General features: G+C 38.1%; 1 protein-coding gene across 8 annotated transcripts in view; it reads left to right on the top strand.

The window, feature by feature from the left end:
* The first annotated feature begins 3210 nt into the window (after positions 1 to 3210).
* TBC1D32 (TBC1 domain family member 32) overlaps positions 3211 to 14917 on the top strand; it is a 207789-nt gene continuing 196082 nt past the window's right edge. For all 8 annotated transcript variants that reach the window (XR_014839916.1, XR_014839921.1, XR_014839920.1 and 5 more), the window contains exons 1-2: positions 3211 to 3370; positions 3533 to 3690. Coding sequence is in view for 2 of the 8 variants with exons in the window: in XM_001926894.6 (XP_001926929.2) it covers positions 3536 to 3690 (155 nt within the window). In the remaining 6 variants the exon portion in view is untranslated. The remainder of the gene's footprint in view (positions 3371 to 3532; positions 3691 to 14917) is intronic.

Raw genomic sequence — 14917 nt, forward strand, 5'->3', positions numbered from 1 at the left:
ACTTGAAATAGCTCATCCACCATTACTACATAAAACGACTTGCGGTTGTGGGCTGATAATATGACCTCAAAACAGAGTTAGGTAAAGTACTTAGAAACTGCTAGGTCAAGTCTTCAAAATTTTCAGTTATACTTAAGAGTGAATGTATTATAACCTTGCTTTCAGATAAGTGAAATCCCTGTGTGTTTTCACATCCTGTTGAAAGGACTGAAAGACAGGCTAGGATAATAGCTCAGAGGCTAATTCATAAAGTTTCTTAGGCCAAGTTAGACTGGACCAAGAAGTGAACTCTGCAGAAAAGCAAAAGTAGATGTCTATATTAATGCAAATTCTTTTTGTAGATATTGGAGCAAATCTTCAATACCAAGCACTTATATTTTGGATAAATGACTAAACTCGATGTCAGACCTCTGTTCATTAGTAAGACTTTGATTTTTAAATCAAAAGACCATATTCCTCTGGGAAAAAAGCCAAACCCATCCTGAAATGTGCGATCCCAAAGATAAAGAGGGCTTTAATTAGGGATGAGGGTGGGCTATACCCTAATTTCATTCTGATTTATTGTCTAGGGGAAAAAAAGCCAGTTTCAAAACTTTGAAAATTTGAAATGCTTTACTCTCTCATTAACAAGTTTCTATAACTTGGACTTGGCCAAGTTCTATAAAAATATTCAATACAAAGCTGTATAAATGGCTAACAATGATAATAATATCCAATGGTCATTGAACTCTTTACCTAAATTGTTAGTCTTTTACATGTGTTATCTCACTGCAAGTCCATGAGCCCCAGGCACCTTTTATGCCCTACTAGTTTTTTTTTTTAAATCGAAGTATAGTTGATTTACAGTGCTGTGTCAATTTTTGCTGTATAGCATAGTGATCTATTCATACACATATATACATTCTTTTTCTCATACTACCTTCCATGATGTTCTATCCCAAGAGAATGGATATAGTTCTCTGTGCTGTACAGTAAGACCTCATTGCTTATCCATTCTATTTTTTTTTATGTCTTTTGTCTTTTCAGGGCCACACCCATGGCATATGGAGGTTCCCAGGCTAGGGGTCTAATTGGAGCTACAGCTGCTGGCCTATGCCAGAGCCACAGCAAAACCAGATCCGAGTCGAGTCTGCAACTTACACCACAGCTCACGGCAACACCTGATCCTTAACCCACTGAACGATGCCAGGGATTGAACTCCCAACCTCATGGTTCCTAGTCAGATTTGTTAACCACTGAGCCATGACAGGAACTCCTTACTTGACTTTTCTTCAAACTGGGGCTTTTTGTTTTTCTCTCCGTATATCTTTTTCTCTCCATTTTTAGAATTTAAGTTCTCTAATTTCTAATCTTTTAATGGTTACATCTGAAATTCCACCATGCCTACCCAACAAAGTTTAATATCTTAAACACCCTTTAGAAAAATTCAAGGATTACAGAATACTTCAACTTATCATTACAATTCCTGCTTACCCAGGGTTGTTTACAGAATTTAAGTACTATGCATTTTTACCTTCATAAATTAGAATATAATTACTTCTATATACATATAGTGTTTATTGAGATTTACTTAAACACATTATTCCTTCTCCCCCTTTTTGCCTAACTTTCCTTCTTGACTATCAGGTTTTCTTTTAAGTTTTTTCCTTCTTCCTAAGAGATATCCTTTAGAATAGTGGTTTTCAATTTGTGCAGTTCAAATATCCTCTCCACTGCTCCCCTAAAAGCATTTTAGAAATACATCATTTTGTCATCACCACGATTTGATGGCATTTACTGGTATGTGCAATGTGAGTTAGGGATGCTGAGCTTCTTGAAATACACAGGATACTCTCCCACATAAAAGAGGTTGCTCTGGTTCCTACATGACTTTCAATGGTCCTCCTTGACATTCATGCAGATGAAAAATCTGTTGATAAGTATCTGAGTCTAGGAACTAATTCCATTTATATAAAAATAATATTTGGCACAGTTTTAATACAATGAATTTTACAGGAATGCAAAAACAATGTAAATAAAGAGTATATATTATTTCATTCTGAATTTTACCATTAATAGTTTACCTTTTCAAAAAAATCGCTTTGCTAATAGCTATATTAATCCTGGTGTCTGAGTTGCCAATATAACTAATGTGTTATATTGTCTGAAAATGTAGTTGCCATGAGCTGGTCACATGCCACATGCTGTCACATGCTGGTGGTTGTCACATGTATACACATACACATATTGGGTTTTATAGCTTTGACCACAAAAAGTACAAGTATGCCTACTCTGTAAGTATGTTTTTTTCTTAATGTGGTAGTGAGACAATCAAAATTAAGCACACATTTCATCAAGAAATACGCTGCTAGAGCTGGCATAGCTGTATCATACTTTTGCTCCTGGAAGTAATAGCTTAGACTTCAAAGGAGGCTTTGATCCTGGTTAACATGTAAAGTGAATCCAGGTGTTATTGGACCAGCAGTGTAAAATATAAAGCGGGATACATGAGAACTTATTGACATTCAACCACTGATTTGTTTTGGGATTGACTGTTCTATAGACACCAGGATCTTGTAGGTTGTTGAACATGACCGTGGTCTGGGGATTTAGCTAGAATGGAAACTGGACAAGGGACCATGATTCGCCACTGCAACTTCCGGCAGAGTGATCTTTATATATGATATCTAATGGCGTAACTCTGCTATCCCATTATGTCCTACAACTTTCGAGATAAATCGCTAATCACTTAAAAGTGCCAAATATGATCTTTTCCAATGTGGTCTATTTACTTCACTAGACTCTTCTTTTTTCTTCTTACAAATTCCAGTACGGAATATGCTTCACTCTCTCAGCTTTCTAACCTTTGCATGTCTAGCTTGTTTTCTCTTTACCTCTTTCCTTGAGTCTTCTATTGGGTTAAAAGGTAATTACGGGTTTCCACAGCACCTACCTGGCGCATTTCTCTAGCATAACATTTACTTGCTCTGTGTTGTAATCGCTGACTTCTTGTCTATTAGGTTGTGAGAGCGTCGTCCTCTTTACACTCCCTAGCAAGGTGCTTGGTAAAGGGTAGGAGTTAACAGACGTAACCCTTTTCTCTCTGAACTCCCTTTTCCCCTCCTACCTAAAACCATTTCAGCAGGCGTACCTAAAACTTTCTCTAGGAGCTCCCGTAATGTAGTCGAGAGGCACTCCCTCCCACCTAGGAAGTCACGTCAACGTACTGACGTCACCCGTAGCGCTGACGTCCGCCGTCAGGTCCACCCGTAAAGCCTTTGGGATATTTTTTGCAGTTAGTAGGGGCAGCTTGAACTCCGTTGGTAGAGCAGGCCGGCAACAACGACTTCCAAAGGCGGGACCTCGCGGACTTTCGCTTCGTCAAAGCAAGGTAACTTGTTTTCCCCAACGATGCTCCAGCAGCGCAGGCCCACCCCCAAGCCCGCGGTCTCCCGGGGAACGGCGCTGAGCGCAAGCAGGGGGCTGGGTGGGGGCGCGCATGCGCAGGGCACAGAGGTCCTCGGACCCTCATAGCTGTGGTTGATATTGACAGAGGATGGCTCATTTCTCCGGTGAGGACCAAGCGATGCTGCAGGCGATGCTGAGGCAGCTGTTCCACAGCGTGAAGGAGAAAATCACAGGAGCTCCGTCCCTGGAGTGCGCCGAGGAGATCCTCTTACATCTGGAGGAAACTGATGAAAATTTTCACAAGTAAAATTGGTTTTGATGTCTTAAGCAAACGAAACAGCTGATTCAGAAAAGGTTCAAATGCAGTTAATGAAGGTTCATGTGATTACTGACAAAAGAGCGCCCAAGTTGAAGGTTCATGTTTTCGTTTGTTTCCCCAAATGCCGAATTTATTTTTTATTCTTTTTCTGTTTTCCAAAGCTTCGGCCTCTTCTTTGTTTTTACTGACGCAACCAACATATCCTAATTATTTTTTTTTCTCCCAGACACCGTTAATTGTAAAGGAACATTAATTGTAAAGTATTCCCGTTCATTTAAGATTAATTCTATTATCTCAAGGGTTTTCTGTCACTACACCTAAAAACCCTGAGTTCCCAATATCCCTGTTCTTTTGCTGATTTTACATTTCAGTGACTGCAACAGTTATCCATTCTGAGCCCTGCAGGAATACTGGAGTGGGATTGTTAACTCCCCATAGACTAGCCTAAATTTCTACAAAGGGATTAATTAAGGTGTATTACTCAAATGTCTGTGATACATGTCAGAAATATAAATGCCCATAGAAGTTTAGAGTGGTCTGGGTTTGGGAGCAGGAGAAATAGGAAGTTTAATGAGAGGCACCATTTGAGGTAAATCTTAAAGCATATGTTTCTTTAGATACCTTTGTTTTTTTATTTGATTCATATATATAATTTATATTAAGCCTCTCCATTGAAAAGTTTGCCTCCAGGTGCCTCAGTTTATTATTAGCAGCAGTGATTTTTTTGTCTTTTCAGAGCCGCATTCGCGGCATATGGAAGTTCCTAGGCTAGGGATTGAATCTGAGCTGTTGCTGCGGGTCTACCCTCAGTGAGGCCGTGGATGGAACAGGAAACCAACCTCAAGGTTCCTAGTTGGATTCATTTCTGCTGCTCCAAGAGGGAAACTCCAGTAGCAGGGATATTTTTAATTGATGGTTTGCCTTTTATTTTGAACTCTCAGAAGATGACGTTTAACTTTTTTGTGTGTGTTATTTTTACTGGCATTTGGGTGCCCTGAAGTACTTATCTGTAACTCCTACAGGTTTCATATGTGGGCACCAGGGGGTCCGTGAGCCCTTTAATAGTCTTTGCAAAAGTTTGTGTTTACTTGGAGTTTTATGGGGGGAGGATTTCCAATTTTCACCAGATTCTCCAGGGAGTTTTAAAAAGTGTGGAAGGAATTCTTGTTAATATAGAGTTTCTAATTTAATTAGCGTCCCTGGTTATACATATGGTTTCTTTTGTGTTTTCCAGATTTTCTTGTTTATTTCTTCATTAAGTCCATTACTAATAGCTGATATTACACAATTACATTTTTTTATTTTGGAGGTACCAGAGACCAGCTTTTATTGGTTAGCTTTTGGTTTATTTCTTAACAGTGGGACATAGAAAAACTGCAACTTTCTCAAATTCAGGTTTGGTCATTAGTATTTTGTATACTGACTTGATACCAATTTACTCACACAAATCCCTGTCAAGCATTAGATTTGGGATTTCATTTCACATGCAAATACTTATTTAAAATATTTGTGAATTATTGGTTTTTTTGCTAGGATCGTATTCTGGGAATTTGTTTAATATAGTCTTTCAAATTTATTTAAATAAAGTTTTTTTAAAATTAATATCCTATTACTTTAAAAATATTTCTAGTATCTATAGCTGTCCCTTTCTTCATTCTTGTTTTTCAGTTTTGCCCCCTCTTTTGTTTTTGATCTGTTCTGCTAGAGGTTTGTCAATTTTACTAGTCTTTTCAAAGAACTTGCTGTTAGCTTTGATTTTCCTCTCTATTATGATTTTCCTATTATGTATTTTTATGGTTTTTTAAAAAAATTATACTCTTCTTTCTTCTCTTCTTGAGAAACTTTTTAAACTTTTGTGATGAATGTTTAGGTCATTAATTTGCAACTTTTCTTAGTTTTTAATGTAAACATTTAAGGATACGCATTTGCCTGTATTGCTTTATCTTTGTCAATTTAAAAAAAAAAAAGTGCTTTTCAGGGAGTTCCTGTTGTGGCTCAGTGGGTTATGAATCTGACTAGTGTCCATGAGGATGTGGGTTTGATCCCTGGCCTTGCTCAGTGGGTTATGGATCCGACTTTGCCATGAGCCATGGTGTAGGTCACAGACAAGGCTCAGATTCCGAGTTGCTGTGGCATAGGCTGGCAGCTGCAGCTCTGATTTGGAAGCGCTGGGAACTTTAGGTGTGGCCCTAAAAACCGAAAAAAAAAAAAAATTCTCTTCAAGTTAAAGTTGGGTCATTCTGGTTCCTCTCAGTGCTCTAATGACTATTGTAATGATATAATTTACTCTTCAACAGTTCATTAGATTAAATACCTGCTGATTAACTTGCATATTAATGTTTACCATTGGAGGTTTACTTGTGGCCGACCTAAAAGAAAATCCAGGCCCATTGAAATTACAACAAGTTTATAGTTTTATAAGATTTATAATCCTAAAAATGTTTGAATAGTTGGTAGTCTTAGAAGTATAGATAGTAAAATTCATATATTAGCTGCACTAGCCTTAGATCTCTGCCTTAGGAGGAAGAAACTCCTTATGAAAGAGGAAAGAGGAGGAAATGCTTGTGCTTGGTATTTTCATAGTATTTAGAATCTCAGAGTTTGATGAGATCCTAATTGTCATTTGATGCATATGCTCATATTTTCATTTTTCTCCCTATTCACTGACCTAACTCTCCTTCAAGAGCAAATGTTCTTGAGTCACTTAGGTATATGTTGCTTCTCAAAATGTTTCATATGTCAGAATTATCTGTCATCCCATCTCCTCAATCAGAACATTGGTTCATTCAGTTCACCTGATGTTGTCATGGTATATTAGCAAGAAAAGGAATCTTACTAAACCGATTTATAAGGGAAACTGATATCTCTAAGTTACTGGAATTTTTGTAAGAAGATGGTTGTTAAGACAATTGAGTCCACGAATGATGGAGTTTCAGGTAGTGTAATAAAGTGGGAGGAAAATGTAGTCATTTGGGGAGAAACCATTGTGTACATAGTACAGTCCTATCTGGGTTTTTGCCCTATAGTGCAGCTGCCCTAGACTATTTCTGCTTCCATAGCTGCTTTTGTATTTTTACCTTAAACTATACAGTTCCTTTAAAAGATCCAAACTGTCTCTTATCTTTGAAAGTAGCAGTGAAGGGAGTTTCCATCGTGGCACAGCGGAAACAAATCCGACTAGGAACCGTGAGCTTGTGGGTTCGATCCCTGGCCTCATTCAGTGGGTTAAGGATCCAGTGTTGCCATGAGCTGTGGTGCAGATTGCAGACGGCTTGGATCTGACATTGCTGTGGCATAGGCCAGCGGCTACAGCTCCGATTAGACCCCTAGCCTGGGAACCTCCATATGCAGCCGGTGAGGCCCTAAAAAGACAAAAAAAAAAAAAAAAAAAAAAAAAAAGCAGCGAAGACCTGAAGCCATTTCTCTCTCACACATGGCTTGCATTACTTTACCTGTCTACTCCTTAACATCTGTAATTCCTGAGGTAAGTATAGGACCTTTTTTCAAAGTCTGTTTTAGGCATCCAGGGATTTTATTTTATACATCACAAGAATATAGCTATAATTTTGAGTGATTTCTAAAAATCATGCAATAGGTTGATTTAAAAATCTGTAGTTATGATCTTTTGGATTAGTTGTAGACTTTGTAAGAGCATGTGGATGGCATGATACCATCAGGATTACAACGAAGGCAACACAGTACATAATTTTATACAAGTATTTCTCCCAGCCCATAGCAACAATAATTGTCTGTCCTGGGACATCATTATAGAAGAACAGCATTACTTCAAGGATTTCATGGGGTATTGCCATGAATTCAGATGGTAAAAGAACCAACACAAAATGAATTGTTGGATGAGAATTTGAAGACTTGGATTACTCTTACCCAAGGAGTAGAAGGGCTCACTTGAAGAAATGACACTTTTCCCTAATTTGGGATTGGAGCCTCTCAGAATTTTCCAATGATCAGTGAGTCAGTAGAGCATCCTAAGGGCATAGGCAGCCAGGTAGTCCTCCCATGATAGAGGGCCTTACCCTCCCTGGAGGTCTTTTTTCTTAAATAAAATGTTCATTTGAAAATAGCAGTCACCCATTAAGGCAAGATTCAGACTTGGGGTCCTTGGGTTAATTTAATGCAGTAGATGAATCAATACCTTGAAGCATTTAGAATGGGGTCTTTTGGAAGTTGTTGTGGTTGTAGGTAAAAATGATGTCATTAGGAAAAAGCATGTGGTTATTTATGTTTCCAAAGAGCAGATTTAAAAATTTTTCTGGGAGTTTCCATTATAGCGCAGGGGAAATAAATCCAACTAGTATTCATGAAGATATGGGTTCAATCCTTGGCCTCCCTCAGTGAGTTGGGGGTCCGGTGTTGCCATGAGCTGTAGTGTAGGTCGAATATGCAGCTCAGATCCCAAGTTGGTGTGGCTGTGGTGTAAGCTGGCAGCTGCACCTCCAGTTCGGCCCCTGGCCTGGGATCTTCATATGCTGTTGATGCAGCCGTAAAAAGAAGCAAAATATAAAATAAAAATTTTCCCAGCATTTTTGCTGTTCACAACTGCTAGCTAATAGTGGGCAGTTTTTTAAAAATGTCTTTTATTTTAGAATGCTATTGTCTTAACTTTGTTAAATACATTTTGTTAATGGGTTTGCATTATATTTCCTTACTGCCTTAATTATGAAAATACCATTTTTGTTACTTGAAGGTTGGGCTTTAAACAAAGCAAAACAAAAGTTATATTTTTTTAGTTAAATATTCATTTTTCCTAGTTGTCTGAGATGAGGCTGATGAAACTAAGAAATAAGGATAAATCTGCCATTCCAAAGTAGGTGTTGATAGTGGGATATAGAATTCATCCTCAGAAAGGCTCTTTCAGTTTCAGGAAAGTAACTCAGGGTTGCCCCACCTTCCATGTCCCAATGAATAGCTCAGAGATTTGGAGGAAAATGGATGTGTCCAAATGACTAGCCTTGGGCAGGATTGTTTTTAGGGACTTTTCATCCCTCTCTGAACTTTCTTCCACATTCACTTTTCTCTTTCCCAGTAGTAAGAGGCTACATGTGACGTCACACTGTGCTGAAAGGATTATTTATATCCATTTTCATTTTCAAAGCCATCTAAAAGAAAGCAGTGGTACCTTTAAGGTATTGAAATGTCAGATATTCTAATTCTTTATTCAAAGGTTTCCTGGCTGTGGTGGGATGGTTTTGGTGGAGAACACACATCTTTTTTGGCTCTTTAGATGTTGTGCACATATGCCATCTGTAACTTTGAGGCAACTGTGTGTTTTTGGAAGCAGTGTAGAGATTGTCAAATGTTAAAAAATTAAGAACATCCTTAAAGGATCCTCTTAAAACCTTAATCTTTTAATCTACTTCTTGCCTGTGTAACTTTTCACCATTTTGTTTAGAGTATGCCAGGATTTCCAAGATTTGGTTTATAATTTGAAATATGCTAAGAAATAAATAAGTTAGTATTTAAAATAGATGAGAAGTTTGCTTGTATAAGGGAGGATCTTCAAATAGTGCAAGTTAGTGATGAATCACCAAAAGAAGCAACAACTGCTTGGATGATGATTAGAGGTTGTTTTCTATGACATACGATTTAGTAAGTTTGGGGTTTTGTTTTTCTTGGAGTATTTCTGAAAATTCGTGTTTGATATTTAGATCTAATATCGCAGGACATTAAGTTTACAAAATAACTTTGTCTTTCCTGCAGTTGTTCTTAGATACCTAGGTCTTTAAAACTTAGAAGTTACTAGCTAAACATTAAATATAAATATTAAACATTTAAAAGTAAATTCAATGAATAACTTAAAAGAAATTTTAAGGAAATTAATATACTTTTAAATTTAATATACCTGTTCTAATTTTGAGAAAATAAAGTATAATAGATTTATCTCCTTAAATGAAAGAAATGCATTTAGTATACAAATCGGTAAGAATGAATATTACATTTATTTATTTCCCGTCCCAATCTCAATTTACCACTCAGAATGACTTATTTTACTACTTAAATATTTTTGGAATTTTTACATTTTTGGGAAAGTGTGAGGTTGTGGGAATGACATGGATTTTGGAATAAGGTTTTTGAATTTAACAAGGCTCTTTACTTTTTCACTCTGTCCTCATCTATTTTACCTATCTCATATGGTAAACGACAATATTAGTAAAGTACTTAGCACAGAGTCTAGCACATAGCAGTCATTTTAAAGTCCCTTCCTATATGCAAATCAACATGTTTAGTTGTGGGAGAATATTAAGTGTGGTCTCATTTAAATGGAGATACTGTGATAAAGATGCTTGATTGATTAGGTATTTAAACTCCAGGGCAAGAACGTTATGTTTGAAAGATAATAGGCAGCCAATGTCAGTTTTAAATACAACAGATATTTATTGAGACATTGTGTGTATGAGGTGTGAGCTACTTTCGAAGCTCTGAAAGTGGGACCCAGCAGCTCGTGTTTTAAGTAAGCCCTTCAGGCAATTCTGATCCCTGTTATGGCAGAGGTGTTGGTATGAGTAAAATGGCCTAAATCAGAATTACTGAAATCAGTGACTTTTGAGGACCAGTATGACTACAGGGTTCAGGGTAACTATGGAAGGGAAGATAGTAAAAGTAAGAAGATAAGCAAGAATGCGACTATTGTAAAGTGATGTGGTTTTGCATTGATTGGTAGAAACAGGAAAAAAGGAGGAAGTGATGAAGCCAAAGGATCTACAGGAGATATTATCAAGTGTTGGTGACTGGTCAGATATGATAAAGTGGGTGGGTGTGGAGACAGAAGATGGAGAAATTAAAGACCACTAGATGGAGAAGTAAAAGAGCATAGTGTCAGTTGAGGAGTCCTAAAAAATAATGTTAGTGCCAGAAATGTGGTGGGTGGTCGGGAAGAGGGGAGTTCTTTTTGCTCTATTCTACCCTTTCACACAGAGAGGAATACAGGAGGAATAAGAGACCATGTGTGAAGGGGGCTCATTATAGTGCATTGTTATTGGAAATTATTAGTAGTCATTAACCACTGAAACAGATGTTTAGAAATTCAAGCTATTAGTCACTGATGTTGGGAAATGAAGAGACAGACTATTCCCTGGTGCTATATTTCAGCCCAGTGGTATTGTACAAGGTATTGCAGCTGATACACTGATAAGTGAATTTGTCCTATCCTCATTGATATAAAGAATATAAAAATCTGGGCTTCGATGTGATCAGGAGCAAGCAGAGGCTAAAGCAGGGCACATGACTACCTACGCACAAGACAAACTATTTTGTTTTGTTTTTGTTTTTGTCTTTTGTCTTTTTAGGGCCGCACCCGCAGCTTATGGAGGTTCCCAGGCTAGGGGTCCAATGGGAGCTACAGTTGCTGGCCTACATCACAGACACAGCAACGTGGAATCCTAGCCTCGTCTTCGACCTACACCACAGCTCTTGGCAAAGTCAGATCCTTAACCCATGCTGGGGATCGAACCTGCAACCTCATCATTACTAGTGGGGTTTGTTAACCCCTAAGCCACTATGAGAACTCCAAGACAAACTATTTTGACTGCTAATCGAGAGGGGCAAAATACTATGGGAGCTTATGAGAGAAAGAATATCAAGTTTGGGAGAACTAGGGGAGGCTTTATCACAAGGTAGCATTTTAGGTTTTAGAAAATGATCCTACTTAGGGGGTGAAGATGGTAAAACAATCTAAGTGGATGAAATAATATCAAAGGAATTGGGAAAAGAAAACATGGGGCATGTTGGAGATGTATAAGGAACAGTAGACGTAAATCCGGTAGGATAAATTGGGATCTAAGAGGCTCTAAATGTCAATGGCAAAATGTGTCTTAAATTTAATAATGATAGTAGTATTAGCCACCACTTATTGTTAAAATTATACCAGGTCCTGTGTTAGGTGCAGGCAGAGCATATATTAATTAGAATTTTTGTGATATTCCATGATAGATGCTTTTCCCATTTTATAGATGCAAAAAATGGAAGCGTAGAGAGGATATGTAATTGATAAGCTAAAATTAAGAACTAATTCTACATGATTCCTAAAAATATGATAGGACCTGTTGATCCTAGGTTATTGATATTGATGCTTGGTCTGTTAATTGAATAAGTCAGTTAATACAAAGGATTATAAAATGATACCTCCATATTTTAAATATTTTCAATGTAAAGCAACCAAATATATATTTATTCATTAATATTTTGGGCTAATACTCCTTCATTGAGTAGGAATCTGCTGATCAGAGTTCCCAGAATGTAGACTAGTTTAAAAGCCATCTGAATACAGAATCTCTCTAAATCAGTGATTCTCAGATTGTGGTCTTGGGACCAGCAGCATTGGCATTGGCATCACCATCAGCATCACCTGAGAACTTATTAGAAATGCAAATTCTTGGATCCACAGTGTACCTGAATTGAAGCTTTGAGAGGGGGGCCCAGCAGTTTGTGTTTTAAGCGAGCCCTTCACGTAATTCTGATCTATGTTACTGTTTGAGAACCACTGATGTATAGGATGACTAAATAGGGGTCTTGGGAAGTCCCTGTTTTGGCGCAGAGGAAATGAATCCAACTAGGAACGGTGAGGTTGTGGGTTCGATCCCTGGCCTCACTCATGGGTTAAGGATCTGGCATTGCCGTGAGCTGTGGTATGGGTCACAGATGCGGCTCATATCTGGCGTGGCTGTGGCGTAGGCTGGCAGCAACAGCTCCAATTAGTCCCCTAGCCTGGGAACCTTCATATGCTGCTGGTGTGGACCTGATAAGACAAAAAAAAAAGAATAAATAGTGCTCTTGGAATTTTTTAGCTTGTTACAAAGGTGTGCACATTAATCCTGTAGCAGTGGGAAAGGAAAGAGAAATTGTGGAGGAAGAATTTATAGAATTACAGAGCTTTCTAACTAATTGAATTTGGGACTTAATGGAGAAGCTTGTTTGAGACTATATGTAGGTATCTGATTGAAGGATGGTTCCATTAACAAAGATGTATGTCAGAAGAGAAGATGGTTTGTGAGTGGGTGGGTAGGATGATAGACTTGGTTTTGGTTTTGTTGTTTGATGGTGAAAAAACATAAAGTAGCCTTGTCCAGAAGGCAGTTAGTATATAGGAATACCTCAGAGATAATTTTGGGTTTGGTTCCAGACCACCACAATAAAGCAAATATTGCCGAAAGCAAGTCATATGATTTGGGCGGGGGGGCTCCTAGTGCCTATATAAAAGCAGTGTTTATGCTGTAATCTGTTAAGTGTGCAGTAGCATCATGTAGAAAAAAATGCACATATCTTAATTTAAAAATTGTTTATTGCTAACCATCATCTGAGCCTTCAGCAAGTTAGAGTAGTAACATCAAAAATCAATGATCACAGATTACAGTAACAAATATAATAATAATGGGAAAGTTTAAAATGTTGGGAGAATGACCAAATTGTGGCAGAGACACAGGGTGAGTAAATGCTGTTGGAAAACTGGTGCTGATAGACTCGCTCTGATGCAATGTTGCCCCAAACTCTCAATTCGTAGAAAACAATATCTGTGAAGCACAATAAAGCAACGTACAGTAAAATGAGATATGCCTATACAGGGCTGCTTTCTGGAGAGTCATTTTGGCTGAAGAGAGCTAAATAAATCACCTGTTTGTGTTGAATCTGAAGTCGAAGGTACAGGAGTTGAGAATATCATATTTTTTTTTTTGTCTTTTTAGGGCTGCACCTGCACAGCATATGGAGGTTCCCAGGCTAGGGTTCGAATTGGAACTGTTGCTGCCGGCCTACGCCAGAGCCACAGCAATACCAGACCTGAGCCGCATCTGCGACCTACACCACAGTTCATGGCAACGCCGGATCCTTAACCCACTGAGGAAGGCCAGGGTTCGAACCCGAAACCTCAGGATCTCTAGTCGGATTCGTCTCTGCTGCACCATGACAGAACTCCTCATTCTTTTTAGTTTTGTTGTTTACAATGATTTTGTTGATTTGTTTAGTTTTGTTGATTACAAGTTTCTTGTCTGTTGCCTCCTTAATTTAAAATAGCGGAATGAAATAAACAGATCATTTCTAAGTTACTGATGAGAAAACAGACTTGCCCAGGGCCAGTCCAGCTAAAGTGTCATTTAGCTGGATTTTTGCTCTAATACTACATAGCTTCATGTCAAATATCTCTGCTTGACTTTTGGCACCTGTTCTGTCTACAGTAGGCCTGCTGCTTACCTTACTGAAGCATTCATGGGGCTTCCAGGAAGGAACTATGTGTTCAGAGTTAAAGAGAAATGGTCAGGACAGGAAATGCCAATCAAAAGCAGTTAAAATTGAAAATGAAATCCTTTGGCTACCTGGGTGAAGTGGCTATTCTTGACATACAGTCATTTCATAAATATTGGACTGAAGATTATATGCTGGATACCATGATGGATTCATAAGTGTATAAAGAAAATTATTCAGGCTGTCCTTGATTTCCTGACTACAGTATTCAAGGCTCTTTATACAGTGATATATTCAAAATACAGGTCTTGAAAATGGTTGCGTTTATTAAAAATGAACTATTCAAAAGTATCTTTGTTATTTATTTATTTATTTATTTATTTATTTTGGCCATGCCCTGTCGGCCTGTGGAATTTCCTAGGACAGGAAACAAACCTGTGCCACAACAGTAATCAGAGCCACAGCAGTGACAATGCTGGATCCTTAATTTCTAGGCCACCAGGGAACTCACATTGTGGTTTTGATGGGCATTTCCCTACAGCTTGTAGTTTGTTTTTTCTTTTTGTCTTTTCTCAAGGAAGGTCGCACTCGTGGCAAATCTAAGTTCCCAGGCTAGGGGTCAAATTGGAGCTGTAGCTTCCAGCCTTCCCCACAGCCACAGCAACGAAGTATCCAGGCCCTGTCTGCGACCTACACCACAGCTCATGGCAATGCCGGCTTCTTAACCCATCGAGGGAGGCAGGGATCAAACACACATTGTCATGGATACTAGTTGGGTTCTTTACCAGCTAACCGTAATGGAACTCCTTATCTTTGTGATTTATGAGGCTACAAAAACTTTAACCTTTCTAAATTATGATATTATAATCATTGCACTTTATTTTCAGCAAAACATAAAATAATTGTTCACTTTTAGAACACTTGCCCTCTCGTATTTGCTATATTGTCTGAGTTGGCAAATGAATTTTATTTTTATTTATATTTTTTATGTTTTTTCATTTTTTTATTACTCAAATGAAT

Source organism: Sus scrofa, chromosome 1, assembly GCF_054392235.1.
Source record: "Sus scrofa isolate SSC_HxYL_T2T_F1_AM1 chromosome 1, Sscrofa_HxYL_maternal_Yorkshire_Landrace_v2.0, whole genome shotgun sequence".
Classification (NCBI taxonomy): domain Eukaryota; kingdom Metazoa; phylum Chordata; class Mammalia; order Artiodactyla; family Suidae; genus Sus; species Sus scrofa.